The sequence below is a fragment of the Arvicola amphibius genome, chromosome 7 (genome assembly GCF_903992535.2).
Source record: "Arvicola amphibius chromosome 7, mArvAmp1.2, whole genome shotgun sequence".
Lineage (NCBI taxonomy): Eukaryota > Metazoa > Chordata > Mammalia > Rodentia > Cricetidae > Arvicola > Arvicola amphibius.
The window spans coordinates 79,360,895-79,385,242 of record NC_052053.1 but is presented as its reverse complement, the minus strand read 5'-3'; the positions used below and the strand labels follow the sequence as shown (position 1 = coordinate 79,385,242).

Here is a 24,348-nt window from a genome sequence, read left to right as displayed (position 1 = left end):
GGTAGAACATTTGTCTAACATGCATGGAGTTCTAGGTTTGATTCCCAGCACTAAAAAGATAATAGATAGATGATAAATAGATTGATGATAGATAAATTGATGATAGATATATGTTAGATGATAGATAATCTCTGACCATTTTAAGTGTGAAAATTTATGTTGTATATGCCATTTTGTTAACAACTAAAGTCTTTGAACAACTATTTGTCAAATAGTAATTTGGTAGTTGGTATATTATTATCTTCAATTCTAGCATGGGTATATTTTATTTGTAGATTGTATGTTAATATGGCTGCTTATTTAAGCCACTGGGATATCCATTTTTTGTTTGTTGGTTTGTTTTTAGTAAAAATGGACTTGTAATCATCAGAAAATTATTAGAACATACCAAAGGTCCTTTGGGATTTCCGACCTCGGTTCTCACAGAAGTGGTTGAGCCTTTTGGAATAGAATCAGCTCAGGAAAGTAAATGCGTATCCGGTTCTCTTTATATTACACGTCTTAGAAACAAATTTTGTCGCATTACTATTACAACACAAGGTAAGTATAAAAATATAATCTGTTTCTGATGGCTACAAAACATTGCATTTGGGAAGACTTCATGTTCCTTTATAATATGTTTTGGGGTGTGTGTGTGTGTGTGTGTGTGTGTGTGTGTGTGTGTGAGTGTGTATAATTGGAAATTGAACCTAAAGGCTTGTATATGCTAGGGAAGTAGGCTACCATTACAGGACTACCCTTACTCTCCAATTCTAGTCCAACTGGCAACTAACCAGAATTTTCAGATAGTCAGGTTGCAGGATGTTTATAACATAATAATCACTTATATATTATTAGTAGTAGTGTTTATTATCCATCACAGTGAGACTTATTTTGTTTTAAACAGCGGCCAGAAGAAGTGAGAGAAAATAGGATTTTTGTGTCAATTAAAAATACATTTGAAGTGTATTTTTAAATTTATGATTTTAAAAAGAGACCAGGAATGATGGCGTAACACCTCTAATCCTAGCACTTAGGAGGAAGAGGCTGGCAGATCATTGTGAGTTTCCGGCCAATCTGATAGAGATATCAAGTTCCAAGCTAGACAAAGGGGTGTAGTGAGAATCAGTGTCAATTCTTTTCAAAGAATTTGACATTTTTGCCCTACCTAATAAAAATGAATTTAAATCAGGTAGTGGTGGTGCACGGCTTTAATCCCAGCACTCGGGAGGCAGAGACAGGTGGATCTCTGTGAGTTCAAACCCAGCCTGGTCTACAAGAGCTAGTTTCAAGACAGGCTCCAAAGCTACAGAGAAACCTGTCTCAAAAAAAAAAATCAAAAAACAAACAAACAAACAACAATAAAAAACAAAAAAAAGAAAAGAAAAAAGTAAAAGAAGAGTTTTGAATCTATTATCATAAAAACATTTTTATTTGTAATTATTATAAGATGTTAATAAGGTTTGGGGCTAGATAGATATATACTACTTTTCTAGGAGACCCAAATTCAGTTCCTATCACCAAACTCAGTCACTTAGAACAGCCTGGAACTCCAACTCCAGGGAATTCATTACCTCTGCTCTCTGAGGACACCTATAGTCATACAAACACACAGAAATAGGTCAAATCCTGTAACCTAGATCAAAGTAGGCCTGAGGCAAGCAACTCTACCTTGGGCTGGAGTGGGACTGAAGCAACAAATTCCACAGGAGTGGGACTAAACCAGCTACCTAGGCTGGAGTGGAAAGCAAGCTCCATGTGAATGGGAATGGGTCCAGTACAGGACATTGGCAGGCCAGGACTGATTCAGTGACCTGGGCCAGACCTTAGGCAGTTTTAATTCATGATAGATAGGATGCATTGTGTTACTTCATTTTTCTTGTATCTGTTGAGACTTGCTTTGTATCCAAGTCCAAGGTCAAGTTTGGTGAAAGTTCCATGCAATGCTGAGAAGAAAATATATTCTTGGTGTTTGGGTGAAATTCTCTGTAGATGTCTGTTAAGTTCATTAATTTATGATATTTATCTCCAGCATTTTTTTGTTTAGTTTTTTTCTGGACAACCTGTCTATTGGTGAGAATGGGGTATTGACATCACCCACTATCACTGTGTGGTGTCAGTATATGATTCTGTTTAGTGTTTCTTTAATGAATTGGGTACCCTATGTTTCCTGCATAAATGTTTAGAATTGCCATATCATCTCAGTGTATTTTTTTTCCTTTAGTGAGTATGTAGTGTCCTGATGGAGGATTCTCATTGGCTAATAAACAAACTGCCTTGGCTTTTTGATAGGGCAGGATTTAGATAGGTGGAGTAGACAGAACAGGAAGAAGGAAGTGAGATAGATGGCTCAGACAATTGCCCCATCTCTCCTCTCTGGGACAGTTGCCATGACTCTCCTCAGTGAGTCAGATGCGATGAAGCCAGCCACCAGGTCAGACATGCTGAATATTTCCTGGTAAGACACCGCTCATGGTGCTACACAGATTATTAGATATGGGTTAATCAAGATGTGAGTAAGGGGCTGGAACTAATGGGCCAGGCAGTGTTAAATGAATACAGTTTGTGTGTTGTTCTTTCGGGGCATAAGCTAGCTGGTGGCTGGGAGCAGGGCGGCAGGAACGCGGCCCGCTGCTCCACACTACAGTGTCCTTCATTATCTCTTCTGATTAGTTTCAGTTTGAGTATATTTTGTATGATAATACACCTGCCTGCTACCCTTTGCCATTATTTTTTCTTGAGTTGATGCCTATTCTTGATAGTGAAAATGGCTTCTGCTTTCAAGTCAAATCTGTTAGTCTGTGTCTTTTTATTAAGGAATTGAGAACATTAGTGTTGAGAATTATCACTGTGCAGTGTTTATTGAACTTTGCTATTTTGTTGTTATGATGTGGGTTTTTTCTCCCTCATTTGATTACTGTTCTGGAATTATTTATTCCTTGTGGTTTCTTGGGTGTAGTTAACCTCTTCAGACAGAAGTTTTTCTTTGAGTGCCTTCTGACGATCTAGATTGGTAGATAGAAATTGCTTACATTTGGGTTTTATCATGGAATGTTGTTTTTTCTCCATTGATTGTGAATGATAGTTTTGCTCAATATAGTAGCTGGGGTTGGCATCTGAGATCTCTCAGATTTTGTAGATCATCTATTCAGACCCTTCCAGTTTTCAGTTTCTACAGAGAAGTGAGGTGTTATTCTTGTAGGCCTTCTTTTATATGTGACTTGGTCTTTTCCTTATCCTACATGTTATATCCTTTCTTAGTGGTTTTATTATTATGTGTCATGAGGGATTTCTTTATTGATGGATGTACCTCCTTTAAGTTAGGGAGATTTTCTTCTATGATTTTAAAGTACTTTTGAAAAATATTTTTGTAAACATGCTTTTCTATCCCACCCTGTACCTGGAAGTTTCTTGTCTTGGAGTCGCTTGATCCCAAATATTCAGCAGCCACTTCCCAAATTATCACACAGAGGTTTAATATTACTTATAAATTACTTATAAATGCTCCACAAATAGCTCAGGCTTATTACTAACTACCTCTTACATTTTAAGTTATCCCATATTCCTTATTTTCACTCTGCCACATATCAGTACCTTTTCTTAGTATGGCATGCCTATCTTGCTCTCTTTGGGCCTGGCTAGCTTGAGTCAGGACCTCTGTGGGTCCAGGCATTGGTCTCTGACATCAAAGGGAATAGGCAGGAACTAGAAACCTCTGCGGGTCTGAGCATGAGTTTGGGGCCTCTGAGGGAGTAGGCCTGAGCCAGATCCTCTGTGAGTCTAGGTGCATTTGATCCTGGGAACTCCAAGGGAGCAGACTGGAGCCAAAGACCTTTGCAGGACCAACTTCAAGCCAGGGAATTATAGAGACAGAAATCATGAGAAAATGACCAAGAACCACAAATGCAAGCATAAACAGCAGAATACAAGAGATGGAAGAGAGAATCTCAAGTGCTGAAGATACAGTAGAGGAAATAGATTCATCAACAGTCAAAGAAAACATTAAATCTAACAAAAACTTAGCCCAAAACATCCAGGAAATATGGAACACCATGAAAAGGCCAAACTTAATCTTAAGAATAATAAGCATAGAAGAAGAAGAAGAAGAAGAAGAAGAAGAAGAAGAAGAAGAAGAAGAAGAAGGAGGAGGAGGAGGAGGAGGAGGAGGAGGAGGAGGAGGAGGAGGAGGAGGAGAAGGAGAAGGAGGAGAAGGAGAAGGAGAAGGAGAAGGAGGAGAGAGGAGGAGGAGGAGGAGGAGGAGGAGGAGGAGGAGGAGGAGGAGGAGAAGGAGAAGGAGAAGAAGAAGAAGAAGAAGAAGAAGAAGAAGAAGAAGAAGAAGAAGAAGAAGAAGAAGAAGAAGGTCAACTCAAAAGTCAGAAAATATAATTAACAAAGTCATAGAAGAAACTTTCCCAACCTAAAGAAAGATATGCCTATGAAGATACAGGAAACTTACAAAACACCAAATAGACTGGATCAAAAAAAAGTCCCCTTGCCACATAATAATCAAAACACTAAACATACAGAGTAGAGAAAGAATGTTAAGAGCTGCAAAGAAAAATGGTCAAGTAACAATAAAGGCAGATCTATCAGAATTACACCTGGTTTTCATTGGAGAAAATGAAAGCCAGAAGATCCTGGTCAAGTGTTATGCAGATATTAAGAGACCACAGATGCCAGCCTAGACTACTATACCCAGCAAAACTTTCAATCAGCATAAAAGGACAAAACAAGATATTTTATGACAAAACCAGATTTAGCCATTACCTAGTTACAAGACCAAGGCTACACAAAATAATAGAAGGAAAACTCCAACCCAAGGAAGTTGGCGACATCAACAAAAACACAGACTATTAATTGATAGTTTCACTGAAGTAAATCCCAAAGAAGGAAAAATGCACAAATTAACATCACCAACAATGAAAACTAAGTTAACATCAGAGAAATGCAAATCAAAACAACTCTGAGATTCCATCTTACACCTGTAAGATCAAAAACACTGATGACAACTTATGGTGGAGAGGTTGTGGGGTAAAGGGAACACTCCTGCATTGCTGGTAGGAGCGCAAACTGGTACAACCACTTAGTATGTCTGTATGGCGATTTTCAGAAAATTAGAAAACAACCTTCCTCAAGACCTAGTAATACCACTTTTGAGTATATATCCAAAGGATGCTCAATCATGCTACAAGTGCATGTGCTCAACTATATAGCAGCATTGTTTGTCCTAGCTAGAACCTGGAAACCACCTAAATTCCCCTTGACTGAAGAATGGATAAGGAAAATGTGGTACATTTACGCAATGGAGTACTACTCAGCAGAGGAAAAAATGATATCTTGAATTTTGAAGGAAAATGGATGGAGCTAGAAAACATCATTTTGAGTGAGGTAACTGAGACACAGAAAGATAATTATCACATGTACTCACTCATAGGTGGTCTTTAAACATAAAGCAAAGAAAACCAGCCCACAAACCACAATCCCAGAGAACCTAGACAACAATGAGGACACTAAAAGAGACATACATGGATCTTATCTACATGGGAAGTAGAAAAAGACAAGATCTCCTGAGTAAATTGGGAGCATAGGGACCTTGTGAGAGGGCTGAAGCGGAGGGAAGAGGTAGGTAGTGGAACAGAGAAAATGTTGAACTCAATAAAAATCAATAAAAAAGAAAACAAACTCTATATGGAGTGTCATTGGTGTCCACTATCCTCTTAGGAGTAGATCAGTGTTACTAGGAGCAGACGTATCTCATGTCAAAAGAATTCTAAGTCATGCAAACCTTTTTACATGCCTTTTTTCTGTATGTCTTTGAAGTGTTTGAAGATTAACTATTTGGAGTATATCTTTATATATCTAAAAAGTCTTACTAACATTACTTTAAGTTGGACCATTATAGATGACTAACTGTATTTTTGTAAATTTGCATTTTAAATTATATATTACATTTTAAATTGAGCTGTATAAACACCATATGTTAAACAGGAGTAGAAATGTACATATAATATAACAAATTTAACATTAAATTCATATCAATAAACTAAAATCCATACTAATGAAAAATATTTTGAGATTAACAGGTTTTTGGATTAAAGTAAATTCAGTAATCTACCATTTTCCCCATCATTTATACATCATATACCTCTTCCTTTCTTTCAAAAGAGATTGACTACTAGCAATAACAGTTTGAAATCAACCCCTTTAAATAGAAACAAACATTCATTAACAATCTTTTGGGAATTTGGGCATAGTCCTCTATACTACTTCCTACTGATTATTGGGCATGGTGATCTTTGAGAGACCCTGAGAAAATTTAAGATAATTATTAAGTTTGGCTGTATCAGTCTGCCATGTTAGATCATCTCAACAGGATATTTTTTATTGGTTTCTGGTCCTCTTGTTCTGAAAATATACAAAACTTTTAAGTGTAACATACTTATCTGCATTAATACAGCTACAGACTATACATTGTACATAAACCAGCCAAAGATGATTGCTTGTTATGTGTTTTAGCAGGTAAAATGTATTTACATTTTTTGAAGGTTACTTTAGGGTTATTTATGTTTGTAGCTATGATTTTCAGTGGGTCTTTCTTGATAAAACCATATTAACCTGGAAGGAATCTATAGGTTCCCATCCTCTGTGGAAGCAAAAGCAGAACTTCTTTTTCAAAGCAACATATCCTTAGAAGCAAATTTTGAAGTCAATATATCTTTAAAATACATGTTTGTTTAACTTAGCATCCCTCCCATCTATCAAATGTCTCTCTGTAGGTATCTCATTAACCTTTAAAAATTTCAAATAAAGTACAATAGAGTACATAATTCAGGTTTTCTGTGCATTTAAGAATGTGGCTCATTTTTAAAAATATCATTACCCTTTTAAAGGACTTTATTTATTATTATTATTATTATTATTATTATTATTATTATTATTATTTTATATTGATCTCCATCCCCATCCCCAATTGGGGATCCCTATCCCAGTTTTTCATTTCCCATTTTATATCACCTGTATCATGACTACTTCCCCTCTCAAGCTCTCTGTTCCCTGGCCACTGCCACATGCCTATAGTCCCTTCCTCCTTTTGTGGTTTCTCTGGTTCCTGTATGTTGTATACTCATATCTGAAGACTTAGAGCTAGGAACCGGGGAGGGAAAATGCTATGCAGTGTTTGTCTTTTTGAATCTGAATTTTACTCAAGATAATTTTTGCTAGGTCCTCCTATTTAATTGCAACTTTCATGATTTCACTTTTCTTACAGTTGAATGTATTCCATTGTGTATATGCACCACATTTTCCTTATCCATTCATCTGTCAGATAGATTTCCATTTAGGTTGTTTCCATTCCCTTACTATAGGGACTGGAATAGGCAGGCATAAACATTGCTGCACAGATCTCTGTGGAATAGGATGTTGACCTTCTGGGGCATATGCCAAGAAACAGAATAGCTGAGCTATGTAGTGGAGTGGCTGTGTTTCTTCTTGGGGTTCTCTAGACTGAGTTTCAGAGTGACTGCCTCAATCTGCATTCCCATCAACAGTGACTTTGTTGTCATGCCTTCTGCTGACCTTAGCTTCTCTGGATATGAGAAGGTGGACTCTCAAAGTTCTTTTAGTTGTGTTCCCCCAGTTGCTAAGGATAATAAACACCTTTGAGGGTTTTTCTTGTTGCTGTTGATGTTTTGTTTTGTTTCTCGAGACAGTTTCTCTGTGTAACCATTCTGATTGTCCTGTAGAGCAGCCTGGCCTTGAACTCACAGAGATCCACCTGCTTCTGCTTCTTTCTCCAAGTTTGAGGTATTTTTTAAAGTAATTTTTATTTCTTATATTGAGAACTCTATTTAGATCCATAGCTCATTATTTAATTTGGCCATTTCTACTTGGTTTTTGAATTTTTGCATATTGTTGATACTAATCCTCTGTCAGATATATGGCTGACTAAAATTCCCATTCTGTGGCTTTCTTTTTCTCTTGATTTCTCCTTTAGCTGTGCAGAAACTTTAGTTTTAACCAGTACCACTTGTCATCTGTTGGCCTTAATAACTAGGCAAATGGAGTCCTATGCAGAAAGCCTTCTCCTCCAACTTTGTCTTGTACGGCACTGCCTATGCTTTTGTTTTGATTTGCTGTTGGTTTTTTCTGGCAGCTTTAGTGTTTCAGATTTCAAATTGAGGCACTGGATTCACTTGAATCTAATTTTTGTGCAATATGATAACGCACAATAACTCTGCATGTGGGCATTCAGTTTTCCCAGAGTCAATTTTTGAAGTTGCTTTTATTTCCATCCAGGGTTACTAATGTTTGGGTCTTCTTTACTACTCCATTAGTCTTTTTTGTCAATACCATGTTATATTGGGACACACACACACACACACACACACACACACACAGAGGTGTATAACAGCAATTTAAATACCTTGAAGGCTAGAATAGCAATCCTATTCCTTTAGCTCTGAATAGCTTTGGCTGTGCAGGCTCTTTTTTGGTTCTCTATAAACTTTAGAATGTTTATTTTCTATTTCTTTAAGAATATTGTGGGTGTTTTGGTTGATATTACATTGAATCTATAAATGGCTTTTTCTAGGATTTTCTAAAATATTAGCTAAACCAATCCATCAATGTGATTTCTTTCTATTTTCCATGTCTTACTCAATCTCTTTCTTCAGAAATTTGAAATTTTCATTGTCCTTCACCTTCCGTGTTATGTTTATTCCAACATATTTTGTTGTCTTTAATGGTATTGTAAATGGGAGTATGTCCATGATCTCTTTCTCAGTATTTTTTTTTACTGTTGAAAATATAAAGGCTACTGACTTTTGTAAGTTGATTTTGTGCTTTTCAACACTCCTGAAATGGTTTCTTGTTTCTAGGAGTTTTCTGATGGAATTTTTGGAATTACTTATGTATACTATCTTATCACCTACAAGTGGGAATCATTTGACTTCTTCCTTTTCTGTTTATATCTCTTTAATTTCTTTCTCTTGGATTTTGCTCTTTCTCCTGTTTCCAGCAGTATAATGAAGTGGAGTGCAGATAGTAGACAATCTGGATTTTGTGAGAAGGCTTCAAGTTTTGTGCATTTAGGATAGTATTACTGTGGATTTGTCATAGATAGCCTTTATTATATTGAGACATGTTTCCTTTAGGCCTATTCTCTGTGGAACTTTTCTCATGAAAGATTTAGATATTCTCAGGATTTATCAGCATCTACTGGAGTGATTATGTGATTTTTGTCAATAAGTCAATTTATATGGTTTATTTTATTTATTGATTTACATATGTTGGGCTAACACTGTATTTTTAAAAATTAAGCCAGTTTGATTGTGGTGGATGATATTCTTGATATGTGCATCTATTTGGTTTGCTAGCATTTTAGTGAAGACTTTTGCATCTATGTTCACCAGGGATATCAGTTGTAGTTTTATTTGTGTGTTAAGTTTTTACCTAGTTTGGGTACTAGAGTAAGACTGATTTTATAGAACAAATTTGGGAGTGTGACCTCAGCCTTTATCTTTCTGAAGAGTTTAAGAAGAATTAGCTGTAGTTCTTTGAAAGTGGTTGAATTCTAGTGACTCCATCTGGGCCCAGACATTCTCTAGTCAGAAGGTTTTTTTTATGTTTCCATCTCCTCCTTTGATGTGGATATGTTTGAGTTGTTGGTCTCTTCTTGGTTTAATTTTGGTAGTTTACATGAATTCAGAAATTTATCAATTTCTTCTCCACTTTCTATTTTCATGTAATACAGTTGGGTATTGGTTTTTTTCAAGACAGGGTTTCTCTGTCCTGGGGCTAGCTCTTTTAGACCAGGCTGGTCTCAAACTCACAGAGATCCACCTGCCTCTGCCGTTTTTTAAAAGTATTCTGTACTTTTTTGGTGTATGTTGTAATGGTTTCTTATTCATTTAATGTTTCTATTAGTTTGGATCATCTCTTTCTTTTGGTTATTTGGACAAGGGTTTGTTGATTTTTATCTTCTTTTTTTTTTTCTCATGGTTTATTTTTTTTATATTTAAAAATTTCCATCTCCTTCCCTCCTCCTACCCCCTCCCTCCCCTCCTTCTCCCCCTTCTCTCCCCTCCTTCTCCCCCTTCCCTCCCCTCCCCTCCACCCATACCTCCCCTCCCTCCCTCTCAAGGCCAAGGAGCCATCAGGGTTCCCCACTCTATGCTAAGACCAAGGTCCTCCCAACTCCCCCCAGGTCCAGGAAGGTGATCGACCAAGCTGAGAAGGCTCCCACAGAGCCCGTCCATGAAGAACAATCAGAGCCCAGAGCCATTGTCCTTTGCTTCTCAGTCAGCCCCCGCTGTTGGCCACACTCAGAGAGACGGGTTTGGTCGCATGATCCATCAGTCCCATTCCAACTGGAGTTGGTGATCTCCCATTAGTTCTGTCCCACCGTTTCCATGAGTGAACGCACCCCTCTCGTTCCTGACTTTCTCCCTCATGTTCTCGCTCCTTCTGCTCCTCATCGGGACCTTGGGAGCTCAGTCCAGTGCTCCAATGTGGGGCTCAGTCACCTTCCCCATCTGTCGCCAGCTGGAGGTTCCCTCACGGTCCTGACTTTCTTTCTCATGTTCTCTCTCCTTCTGCTCCTCATCAGGACCTTGGGAGCTCAGTCCGGTGCTCCAAGGTGGGGCTCTGTCATTTTCTTCATCTATCGTCAGGTGGAGATTCTATGGTGATATGCAAGAAATTCATCAGTATGGCTATAGGAACTGGCCTTTTCAGGCTCCCTCTCCTCAGCTGCCCAAGGAACTAACTGGGGGCGTCTCCCTGGAAACCTGGGAACCCCTCTAGGGTCAAGTCTCTTGACAACCCTCAGGTAGCTCCTTAAATTAAGATATATGCTTCTCTGCTCTCATATCCACCCTTCCTATATCCCAAGCACCCCATTCCTCCGAGCTCCCCCCGCTCTCCCCTTCACACTTTTCTCTCCCCATCTTCCCTTGGCCCAGTCTTGCCCAACCCTCAAGTTCCCAATTTTGCCTGGCGATCGTGTCTACTTCCAATATCCAGGAGGATTACTATATCTTTTTTGGGAGTTCACCTTCTTATTATCTTCTCAAGGATCCCAAACTTATAGGCTCGATGTCCTTTAATCATGGCTAGAAACCGAATATGAGTGAGTACATCCCATGTTCATCTTTATGGGTCTGGGTTACCTCACTCAGAATAGTGTTTTCTATTTCCATCCATTTGCCTGCAAAATTCAAGATGTCATTGTTTTTTACCGCTGAGTAGTATTCTAGCATGTATATATTCCACAGTTTCTTCATCCATTCTTCCACTGAAGGGCGTCTAGGCTGTCTCCAGGATCTGGCTATTACAAATAATGCTGCTATGAACATAGATGAGCATATGCTTTTGTTGTATGATTGGGCATCTCTTGGGTAGATTCCCAATAGTGGAATTGCTGGGTCCTGGGGTAGGTTGATCCCGAATTTCCTGAGAAACCGCCACACTGCTTTCCAAAGTGGTTGCACAAGTTTGCATTCCCACCAGCAATGGATGAGTGTGCCCCTTACCCCACAACCTCTCCAGCAAAGGTTATTATTGGTGTTTTGGATTTTAGCCAATCTGACAGGTGTAAGATGATATCTCAAAGTTGTTTTGATTTGCATTTCCCTGATAGCTAGGGAGGTTGAGCATGACCTTAAGTGTCTTTTGGCCATTCGAACTTCTTCTGTTGAGAATTCTCTGTTCAGTTCATCGCCCCATTTTTTAATTGGGTTAATTGGCATTTTACCGTCTAGTCTCTTGAGTTCCTTATATATTTTAGAGATCAGACCTTTGTCAGTTGCAGGGTTGGTGAAGATCTTTTCCCAGTCAGTAGGCTGCCTTTGTGTCTTAGTGACAATGTCCTTTGCTTTACAGAAGCTGCTCAACTTCAGGAGGTCCCATTTATTCAATGTTGCCCTTAAAGTCTGTGCAGCTGGGGTTATGCATAGGAAACGGTTCCCTGTGCCCATTTGTTGTAGAGTACTTCCCACTTTCTCCTCTATCAAGCTCAATGTGTTCAAATTAATATTGAGGTCTTTAATCCATTTGGACTTGAGTTTTGTGCATGGTGATAGATATAGATCTACTTTCATTCTTCTACAGGTTGACATCCAGTTATGCCAGCACCATTTGTTGAAGATGCCCTCTTTCTTCCATTGTGTACTTTTGGCTCCTTTATCAAAAATCAGGTGTTCATAGGTTTGTGGTTTAAGATCCGGGTCTTCTATACGATTCCATTGGTCAACTTCTCTGTTATTATGCCAATACCAAGCCGTTTTCAATACTGTAGCTTTGTAATAGAGTTTGAAGTCAGGGATGGTAATGCCTCCAGAAGTACCTTTATTGTATAAGATTTTTTTGGCTATCCTGGGTTTCTTGTTTTTCCATATAAAGTTGATTATTGTCCTCTCAATCTCTGTGAAGAATTTTAATGGGACCTTGATTGGGATTGCATTGAATCTATAGATTGCTTTTGGTAGAATTGCCATTTTTACTATGTTGATCCTCCCAATCCACGAGCAGGGGAGATCCTTCCATTTTCTGGTATCCTCTTCAATTTCTTTCTTCAAAGACTTAAAGTTCTTGTCAAATAAATCCTTCACTTCCTTGGTTAGCGATACTCCCAGATATCTTATGCTATTTGTGGCTATTGTGAAAGGTGATACTTCTCTGATTTCCCTCTCTGCTTCCTTATCCTTTGTGTATAGGAGGGCGACTGATTTTTTGGAGTTGATCTTGTATCCTGCCACGTTACTGAAGGAGTTTATCAGCTGTAGGAGTTCTTTGGTGGCGTTTTTGGGGTCGCTTATGTATACTATCATATCATCTGCAAATAATGAAAGTTTAACTTCTTCCTTTCCAAATTGAATCCCCTTGATTCCCTTATGTTGTCTTATTGCTATTGCTAGAACTTCAAGCACTATATTGAAGAGATAAGGAGAGAGTGGACAGCCTTGTCGTGTTCCTGAATTTAGTGGGATAGCCTTGAGTTTCTCTCCATTTAATTTGATGTTAGCTGTCGGCTTGCTGTAAATAGCTTTTATTATATTTAGGAATGACCCTTGTATCCCTAATCTCTCCAAGACCTTTATCATAAAAGGGTGCTGAATTTTGTCAAATGCTTTTTCAGCATCTAATGAGATGACCATATGGTTTTTTTCCTTCAGTTTGTTTATATGATGGATTACATTAATAGATTTTCGTATGTTGAACCAGCCCTGCATCTCTGGGATGAAGCCTACTTGATCGTAATGGATAATTTTTCTAATGTGTTCTTGGATTCGGTTTGCCAGTATTTTATTGAGAATTTTTGCGTCCATGTTCATGAGTGAGATTGGCCTGTAATTCTCTTTCTTGGTTGAGTCTTTGTGTGGTTTAGGTATCAGGGTAACTGTAGCTTCATAGAAGGAATTTGGCAGTGACTCTTGTGTTTCTATATTATGAAATACCTTAAGGAGTATAGGTATTAGGTCTTCTTGGAAGTTCTGGTAGAATTCTGCATTGAAACCATCTGGTCCTGGGCTCTTTTTGGTAGGGAGGTTTCTGATAACAGTTTCTAATTCTTCGCGACTAACAGGACGATTTAGAGCATTACCTGGTCCTGGTTTAACTTTGGTATATGGTATTTATCTAAAAAACTGTCCATTTCTTTTACATTTTCCAATTTTGTGGCATACAGGCTTTTGTAGTAAGATCTAATGATTTTCTGAATTTCCTCTGTGTCTGTGGTTATGTCCCCCTTTTCATTTCTGATCTTGTTAATTTGCGTGTTCTCCCTCTGCCGTTTGATTAGTTTGGCTAAGGGTTTGTCAATCTTGTTGATTTTCTCCAAGAACCAGCTTCTTGTTTCATTGATTCTTTGGATTGTTTTCTGTGTTTCTATTTTGTTGATTTCTGCCCTCAGTTTGATTATTTCCAGTCTTCTACTTCTCCTAGGTGAGTCTGCTTCTTTTTTTTTCCAGAGCTTTCAGGTGTGCTGTTAAGTCACCAATGAGTGCTTTCTCCGTTTTCTTTAAGTGGGCACTTAGTGCTATGAACTTTCCTCTTAGCACTGCTTTCATTGTGTCCCATAGGTTTGAGTATGTTGTGTCTTTGTTTTCATTAAATTCAAGAAAGACTTTAATTTCTTTCTTTATTTCTTCCTTGACCCAGGTGTGGGTCAGTAGTTGACTGTTCAGTTTCCATGAGTTTGTGGGCCTTCTGGGGGTAGCATTGTTGTTGAATTCTAATTTTAATCCATGGTGATCCGATAAGACACAGGTGGTTACTAATATTTTTTTGTAACTGTGGAAGTTTGCTTTGTTACCAAGTATATGGTCAATTTTCGAAAAGGTTCCATGAGCCGCAGAGAAGAAGGTATATTCTTTCCTATTTGGGTGGAATGTTCTATAGATGTCTGTTAAGTCCATTTGGTTCGATTTTTATCTTCTAAAAAAGAAACAGCTCTTAGCTTCATAGATTCTTTATATTGTTTTCTTTGTTTCTATTTTATTGATTTCTGGTTTGATTATTATTTCTTCATTTGCTAAATTTAGGTTTGTCCCACACTCCCCAAAATCCTTGAGTCATTTATTTTTTCTTTATGGTTTTCATTTATTCTTCTCTCATATATTACATTCTTATAACAGTTTACCTTACTTCACTCCCCACCAGTTTTCCCGAACCTCCCCTTTCACCCAGATCTACTCTTCCTCTGTTTCCCTTCAGAAAAGAGCAGACACTCCAGGGATATCAATTGAAAACAGCATAACAAGTTGCAATAAGACCAGGCTCAACTCCTCATATTGATTTTTTAAATATAGGCAATTAAGCTACAAGCTCCCCTCTTAGAATTGCTTTTAATGTGCTTCAGAGTTTTGTTTTTTAAAATTAATTAATTCAATACTTATTTATTTTTATGTGTAATTAATCTGATACTCATATTTGATGCCTCTAGAGACTACAGTAAGTCATTGAATCCTCTGACACTTGAGCTCAGACAGTTGTGGACTAAAATGTAGGTGCTAGGAATCAAACCTTAGGTTCTCTAGAAGAGCATCCAGTGCTCTTCTGATGATCTATTTCTCCTTCCGAAGTCCTAGAGATTTTGTTTTCCATTTTCTTTTAGTTCCAGAAGTATTTTCATTCCTTTTTTATTTTTATTTGATCCATTCATATGAACTGTTTAATCTCCATAAATTTATACATTTACTTGAGTGTTACTTTCTGTCCTGCCCAATTCTCACAGCAGGTAAATACCAAAAAAAAATCACACAGAGGTCTACATAAGTTATAAACTGATTGGCCCATTAGCTCAGGCTTCTTATTAACTCTTATAACTTATATTAGCCTATTATTCTAGTATATGTTAGGCACATGGCTCAGTACCTTTTTTAGCAGGGTAGGTCACATCTTCCTTCTTTGGTATCTGGACAGGACTGTGGAGGAATGGGCTTCCTCCTTCCCAGAATCCTCTTGTTCTCATTGACTCTCCTCTATTTCCTGTCTAGTTGTCCTGTCTATACTTCCTGCCTGGCTACTGGCCAATCAGCATTTATTTAAAACATGATTGACAGAATATAGACAATTGTCCTGCACCACTTCCCCCTCTTTTTTTAAAAAAAAACCAAGAACATCCATATTCCATTTTTTGGAAATGTGGGTGTAGTTTTCCAGGCTACTTCCTGCTGGTTGTGATAATCGGGCACTGATAATCTTATAGGGACCTAAAGAAAATTTAGAATTGTGATCATGTCCTGACTACAGTATCCTATGAGTCTTGATCATCTCAGGCAGCATCTTGAATGTGTTCTGGCTGTAGAACTCAGACATCTGGGCCATCTGTTCCTACTGGAGATTTCTGAGGTGGTCTTCTTTGATCAAAGCTGATTTTTCTTAACTCAGAATGAATCCACAGCCTCTCATTTCCTGTGGAAACAAAAGCAAAACCTCTTCTCCCAAGTAACATACCTTTTGACTTCAATTTTGAAGTCAAGGTAATTTCAAAATACCTATCTTGGATTAATTTAGCAGCATTTATAAGCAAATATCTTTTAGCAGCTCTTGCTACTTCCTCAGCATTCAAACAATTCAAAGAGAGCATAATAACATACAGTATCTAGATTCTCTGTGTATTTTCCATCTTTATGTGGCTTTACTTTAACCTCTATTTCCTTTAGTTTTACTTTTACTTTTTGAGGCAGGTTCTCTGTATATCATCTTTGCCTGTCCTGGAACTCCCTCTGTAGACCAGGCTGTCTTTGAACTCACAGGGATCCACCTGCCTCTGCCTCCCAAGTGCTGGGAATAAAGGTGTATGCCACCACACCTTGAATTCACAGAGGTCTGTTTGCCTCTGCCTCCCAAGCTTTGGGATTAAAGGCATGTGCCACCACATCTTGAACTCACAGAGGTCTGCCTGCCTCTGTCTACCAAGTGTTGGGATTAAAGGTGTGTACCACCACACCCAACTACTCTCTTTCTTTCTTATTTTAAGGACTTTAACCTTTTTCTTTACTCTCCCAAGTTTGCATATATTTTTCTGACCATGTGAGTTTTTAATTTGCTAAGCAATATGGAGAGGATTAAAGCCGTGGCTTTGATGGCTGGATCCACCCCATCCCTTAGCTTTATGAGATTCCAGTGTCATGGCTGAGGTACTGGCTGGAGCCATGTTTATTGCCATGCTCTATGGCATTTCAAGGTCCTTGTCAGCAAGCAAGCTGCAGCAGTGTATCCACAAACAACACTCAAATGCTCTCTCTGTAGCCAGACCTCCTGCCTCAAAGAGTCAGAGTTTGCACTGGTGGAATGGCCCAGAAAGCCGGAATTTTAAAATGGTGCAGCTTTTTTCCTGCTATTGCTGAAAACTAAATAGCATGCAGTCAGCTTTTATCAACACCATTTAAGTGTTTCATGGTAGGACCTCTTAAAGAGCTGCAGGGTTTTACAGCTAAAGCTAAGTCAGGATGCCTCTCTTAAATGAAAGCACTTGCCTCTAGCAAGCAGAGCAGATCCTAGAAATTGCTGCCACCAAGAAGACATGATTTACTCTATTCTTTTTTGTCAAGAATTATTTCCCAAGCTCTTTCAGGCTTTATGTGGATGCAGCCACGTGGGTGCCATTTGTAACATGTGGACCTGCTTGTTGGGCTTTCTGTCCTGCCCTGTCCCACACCCAGTAAATCCCAAAGAAAATCACACAGAGGTCTACATAAGTTATAAACTGATTGGCCCATTAGCTCAGGCTTCTTATTAACTCTTATAACTTATATTAGCCCATCATTCTAGTATATGTTAGCCACATGGCTTGGTAACTTTTTCAGTGGGGCAGGTTACATCTTCCTTCTTTGGTATCTAGATAGGCCTGCAGAGGAATGGGCTTCCTCCTTCCCAGAATTCTCCTGTTCTCATTGACCCTCCACTACTTCCTGTCTGGTTGTCCCGCCTATACTTCCTGCTTGACTACTGGCCAATCAGCATTTATTTAAAACATGATTGACAGAATATAGACAATAGTCCTGCACCATTTCTCTATTTTTTTGTCAGAAGACCTATGTATTGAAGAAAATAGGGTTTTGAAATTGCCTACAATTATTAGCTTTGAGTTAATTTGTGTCTTTAATCCCATTAGAATACTGTTTATGAGATTGAGTACACCAAAGTTTGGTGCATGTATATTTAATATTATAATATTTTCATGATTAATTTGTCGATTAGAATATTTGTCTCTTGTTGTTTCTTTGTTAGTTATGAATTTTTTAGACTGTTTATGCCATGGAAAACTTTTCTTTCTCACTGGTGAAAAAGAAGATAGCTTCTCTGTGTATACATAGTTTTTTCCTTGGAAAATAGTTTTGCTGGGTATAGTAGTCTAGATTGGCAGTAATGGTCTTTGAAAACTTGGAGTGTGTTGCTCCAGAATCAGAGTTTCCATTGAGAAATGAGCTGTTATGCTGATGGGTTTTCCTTTACATGTGAATTGCATTTTTCTCTGCAACCTTTATTACTCTTTCTTGGGTGACTGTCCAGGCAGTGAGTTATCTCTGTCATTTCTAGAGTTTGGAAGTTGCTTATTTTGTTTGCTTAGGTAATATTATATCCTTCTGGAGACTTTGATGGAGTTGAAGAATAGATAGATATACTTTTCCTTAGTTATGATAAAAGATAAAATAGATATAAATATTGTTACTGTAATTCTTGCTTGATAACTGTTTTGTTGTATGTAATTTTACTATGTTAAAGTTAAAGCCTTTCTTTTTTTGTTTAAACAGAAAAAGGGGAAATGATGGAGGAGTGTCTATGTGTTACTTTCATTGGTTAATAAAGAAACTGCCTTGGCCCTTTGATAGGACAGAAAATTAGGTAGGCGGAGTAAACAGAATGGAATGCTGAGAATAAGGCAGTGAGGCAGATGCTTCAGGCAGACGCCATAGCTCTCCTCTCCGAGATGGACGCAGTTTAAGATTTTTCCCGGTAAGACACCACATCGTGGTGCTACACAGAGTACTAAATATGGGTTAAAGCAAGATGTGGGAATTAGCCAATACGAGGCTGAAACTAATGGGCCAGGCAGTGTTTAAAAGAATACAATTTGTGTGTTGTTATTTTGGGGCATAAGCTAGCCAGGTGGCCAGGAGCCGGGCAGCAGGAAGTGGCCCGCAGCTCCCACTACAGGTAGGTTGATTCCCAATTTTCTGAGAAACTGCTGTACTGATTTCTAACGTGGCTGAAGAAATTTGCACACCTGCCAACAGTCTCTGCATCCTTTCCAGCATAAGCTATCCTCCGTGTTTTCAGTCTTGGCCATTCTGAACGGTGTAAGATGGCGTCTCAGCGTCGTTTTGATTTGCATTTCCCTGATGACTAAGGATGTTGAGCAATTCCTTTCTTTAATTTGAGATATTGTTGAGAATTCTCTGTTTAGATTTGTACCCCAGTTTTTAGTTGGATTATTTGATATTTTGATGTTAAGTTTCTTGAGTTCCTTATATATATTGGAGATCAGTACTCTGTCTGATGCTGGGTTGGAGAAGATCTTTTCCCATTAATTAGGCTGCCTTTTTGTCTTATTGATTGTGTTCTTTTCTTTACAGACAAATCTCAGTTTCAGGAGGTCCCATTTATCAATTAGTGCTCTCAGTGCCACTGGTATTATATTTAGGAAGTTGTTTCCCATGCCATACATTCAAGTGTACTTCCCACTTTTTTCTATGTGGTTCAGTGTGACTGGATTTATATTGAGGTCATTGATCCATTTGGACTTGAGTTTTGTGAATGGAGATAGATATGGATAGATTTGCATTATTCTATATGTTGATATTCAGTTATGACAGCACCATTTGTTGAGACACTTTCTTTTTCTGCTATATAATTTAGCTTCTTTGTCAAAAATCAGGTGCTCATAGGTGTGGATTCATATCAGGGTCATATATTTGATTCTATTGGTCTACCTCTCTGTTTTCATGCCATTATCAAGCTGTTTTTATTATTGTAACTTTATAATAAAGCTTGATGTCAGGGGTGGTGATGCTTCCTGAAGTTCCTTTATTGTACTATCCTGGGATATTTTGACTATCCTGGGATTTTTGTTTTTCCACATGAAGTTAAGTATTTTTCTTTTGAGGTTTGGGAAGAATGGTGCTAGGATTTTGATGAGGATGGCATTGAATATGTAGATTGCTATTGGTAGGATTGCCATTTCTTTTATGTTGATTCTATCTATCTAAGACCATGGGAAATCTTTCCATTTTCTGGTATCTTCTTCAATTTCTTCTTTAAAGACTTAAAGTTCTTGTTGGACAAGTCTTTCACTTCTTTGGTTGTGTTACCCCCAAATATTTTTTATTATTTGTTGCTATTGTGGATGGTAATGTTTCTCTGATTTTTTCTTAGCCCTGTTATCTTTGTATATAGGGGGGTTACTGATTTTTTTGAGTTGATCTTGTATCCTGCCACATTATGAAGGTGTTTATCAGCTGTAGGATTTCCTTCATCACATTTTTGGGGTTACTTATGTATACTATCATTTCATCTGCAAATAGCAAAAGTTTGACTTCTTAGTTTCCAATTTGTATTGTCCTGGTCTAGTTTTGTTGTTTTATTGCTCTAGCAGGAACTTCAAATACTATGTTGCATAGATATGGAGAAAATGGACAGTCTTGTTCCTGGTTTATTGGAATCACTTTGAGTTCTCTCCATTTAATTTGATGTTGACTGTTGAATTGTTGTATATTGCTTTTTATTATGTTTAGATATGTTCCTTATATCCCTAGTTTCTCCAACACTTTTATCATGAAGGGGTGTTGGATTTTGTTGAATTCTTTTTCAGCATCTAGTGAGGTGATCATATGTTTTTTTCTTTCAGTTTATTTATATGGTAGATTACATTTTCAGGTTTTCATATATTAAACCATTCCTGCATCTCTGGGATGAAACCAAGTTGATCATGGTGAATGATTTTTTTTTTTGATGTTAGGATTCAGTTTGTCAGTATTTTATTGAATATTTTTGCATCAATATTAATGAGGGAGTTTAGTTTGTAATTCTCTTTCTTGGTTGAGTGTTTGTGTGGTTTTGGTATCAGGGTATCTGGTAAATGTAGCCTAATAAAAGAGTTTGGCAATGCTCCTTCTGTTTCTATTGTATGAAACAATTTGAAGAGTATAGATATTAGCTCTTCTTTGAAAATCTTGTAGAATTCTGTGCTGAAACCATTGGGCCCTGGGCTTGTGTGGGAAGTCTGTCTGTATATGTGTTGCCTTTATTAGTTAATAAATGCTGCTTTCAGCCAATGGCTTAACAGAATATAGCCAGGATGGAAGAGATATGTGTATAGAGAGTAGGTGGGTTCAGGAAGAAGTCATGTAGCTGCCACAGGAGACAGACCCCACTGTTGGAGCCCACCAAAACTTTGTTTCTAGGTCACAACTTCATGGTGATACACAAATTAACAGAAATGTATTAATTTAAGATATAAGAGTTAGCCAAAAATACACTTAAGATACTGGCCAAACAGAATTACAATTAATACAAATTTCTGCCTAGTTATTTTGGGAGTCTGTGTAGCTGGGAAATGAACAAGCAGCCTCTCTCAACAATTTGGCACTGATGTGGTCAACTAAATCCACTTAAGAAACTGAAAAAGCTTGAAAAGAAATTCTACACAAACATGCACACACACACACATATAAACACACACACACACAAACAGAGTTTAATATTGCTTCTTGCTCTGTTTGCTGGCAGAAAGCAGTGCCATGACCCCTTTAAGAGAGGTCTTCCTGATTCAGCAGTAGCAGAAAAAAATGCATGGTTTCAAAATGACAGCTTCCTAGTTCATGCTGCCAGCACGAACTCTGGGTCTTTCAGGAGGCTGAACACTTGAATTTGGGTTCTGGGCAGTGTGCTGCAAGTTACTTGGGAGCAGCATGGGTCAACTGGTTACTAGAGTTGAGGTGGTGAGCATGGCTCCCACCTGGCAGTTTCAGAGGCAGTGAATGAACCTCCACCATGTTAGAATAGGTGGGGGCAAAAGGCAAAGCAGCCTTAGTCCTAGCCACACTGCTTAGCATTTTACAAAGCAGTCCTGGTCAGAAAAAGATTACAGATATGCAGATATGCAATAAAGACAGATTCAGATAAAAAAAGACCATTAAATGGGTCACAGTGTTAGATAAATGTATATAGGCTTGGGAGAGAGAAAAAATATAGACAGTTATAAAAGGAAGTGAATGGTTTCAAAAATAAAAAAACAAAGCCTTTAAAGTGATAGAGTACAGTCACAGATTTAAAGGGTAAAAGAAATAAACCACATAAAGATGGAAAATATAGAGAGCCTGGATTATGTATATTATTGTGTTCTATTTGAATTATTTGATGGTAAAAGAGCTAAGTAGAGAGAGACATTTCATTGTATGGGCTTCTTAGTTAAACTAACATATATTTTAAAGGTATCTTGACTTCAAAATTTGGGTCTAAGGATATATTGCTTTGGAAAAGAGGAGAACCTGTGGATTCCTTCCAGACTAATGTGGTTTGATGAACCAAGACCCCCTGAAAGGGTTCCATGAACCTTCCTCACTCCAAAATATACTTGACCCAACAAAAAGCAGGAAGCATTTTGGAGAGAACAACACCCAAATTCCCTAAATGATTGTTTATAAATGTTTGTTTACATTTAAAGGAGAATATGCTACAGAGATGTATACTCTGCATTGGTATGGATCTTGGTTTATTGGTACAAATTTAGGTCAATTTTGTTATATGTATAAGGTATTGTGTTTGCAGCTCATTAAAGAATATAATGTACAGTTAAGAAATAAAGCCTAATAGAAAATCATCTATAATATTCAAACTTGTAGTCATATTAGTTAGGGTTTCTAGATGTACAAAGATATATTCATGTGGATAGTTATTCTCCAAATCTTTCAAAGACTAACAGAACATGGTATTTAAGATGTTTTAAGAACTTAGAGTTTTCATGGTAATGGGTTCTCCTGGCTGCTACTTCAAGAGGAAGATGGGCATTGAAGAGGCAGGCTCCTGATGGAGTTTGTTAGTCATTTGGGCAAGAAATTGCTCTTGCCTGAACTGTTTGACTGGACTTCCAGGACCAAGAAAAATGACTGCTGAAACTGCCAAAGAAGGTGACACCGTCTTTTGGGTTTCCTGCTTCATGAAAGAATCTGCCAGATATTCTGCAGGACACAAAAGAAAGTGATTGACAAACTGCCAATATAGTTGTTACTGTTTTTGAAATTTCCTGCTTCATGGAAAAGTCTGCCAGATACTATGGGCCTGTAGGCTGAAGATGGATGTCACAATATTACAAAAGAACTTAGGGTGACTGTCCAGGTAGCAAGATGTCTCTGTCAATTCTAGAGTTTTGGAAGTTGCTTACAATGCACTTCCTGCTAACTTAGGTAATATTATATCCTTCTGTGGTCTTTGATGAAGTTGAAGAATAGATATAGTTTTCCTTAGTTATGATAAGATAAAGTAGATATAAATATTGTAACTGTGATTCTTGGTTGATAACTGTTTTGTTGTGTGTAATCTTGATATGTTAAAGTTAAAACCTTCCTTTTTATTTGAACAAAAAAGGGGAAATGGTGTGGGAAGTCCTTCTATATATGTGTTGCTTTTATTGGTTATTAAAGAAGCTGCTTTCAGCCAGTGGCTTAACAGAATACAGCCAGGCTGGAAGATCGATCTATCTATCTATCTATCTACCTATCTATCTATCTATCTATCTATCTATCTATCTATCTATCTATCTACCTATCATCTATCTATCTATCATCTATCTATCATCTATCTATCTATCTATCTATCTATCTATCTATCTATCTATCTATCTATCTAGAGTAGGCAGGGTCAGGAAGAAGCCAAGTAGCTGCCAACAGGAGACAGACGCTTCTGCCAGAGCCTCCTGAAACTTGGCTGGTAGGCCACAACCTTGTGGTGATACACAGATTAATAGAAATGGGTTAATTTAAGATATAAGTGTTATCAAAAATATGCTTAAGCGACTGGTCAGACAGTATTGCAATTAATACAGATTTCTGTGTAATTATTTTGGGAGTCTGGGCTGGGAAATAAACAAACAGTCTCCCACACCATTGGGCTTACTTTTGTTGGGAGGCTTTTGATAACTATTTCTATTTCCTTATGGGTTGGTTATAGGTCTCTTTAAATTGTTCATCTGGTCTTGATTTAATTTTGGTATATGGTATCTATCCAGAAAATTGTCCATTTCTTTTACATTTTCCAATTTTGTGGAGTACAGGTTTTCAAAATATGACCTAATGATTGTCTGAATTTCCTCAGTTTCTGTTGCTATGTTCCTCTTTTTATTTCCGATTTTGTTAATTTGCATACTACCTCTGTGCCTTTTGATTAGTTTGGATAGTGGTTTTCCTATCTTGTTGATTTTCTCAAAGAACCAGTTCTTTGTTTCATTTATTCTTTGTATTGTTTTCTTTGTTTCTATTTTATTGATTTCAACCATCAATTTAATTATTTCCTGTTTTCTACTCCTCCTGGGTGAGTCTGATTCTTTTGTTTTAGAGTTTTCAGGCGTGCTGTTGTTAAGTCACTGGTGTAAGATTTCTCTATTTTCTTTATTTGGGCACTTAATGCTATGAACGTTCCTCTTAGCACTGCTTTCATAGTATCCCATTGGTTTGGGTTGGTTATGTATTCATTTTCATTGAATTCTAGGAAGTTTTTAATTTCATTATTTTTTCCCTTGACCCAGGGCTGATTAAACTGAGTACTGTACAATTTCCTTGAATTTGTAGGTTTTCTGTAAGTAGTGTTGTTGTTGAATTCTAATTTTAAACCATGGTGATCTGAGAAGATACAGGTGTTATTCCATATTTT

The 24,348-nt window shown here is 37.6% G+C and overlaps 1 protein-coding gene across 1 annotated transcript in view; it reads left to right on the top strand.

Moving 5' to 3' along the window:
• The window catches only part of Catsperb (cation channel sperm associated auxiliary subunit beta), a 161,950-nt gene that overhangs the window by 105,366 nt on the left and 32,236 nt on the right, over positions 1–24,348 (top strand). The window contains exon 20 of the mRNA XM_042055403.1: positions 347–540. Within this exon, the coding sequence (XP_041911337.1) occupies positions 347–540 (194 nt within the window). The remainder of the gene's footprint in view (positions 1–346; positions 541–24,348) is intronic.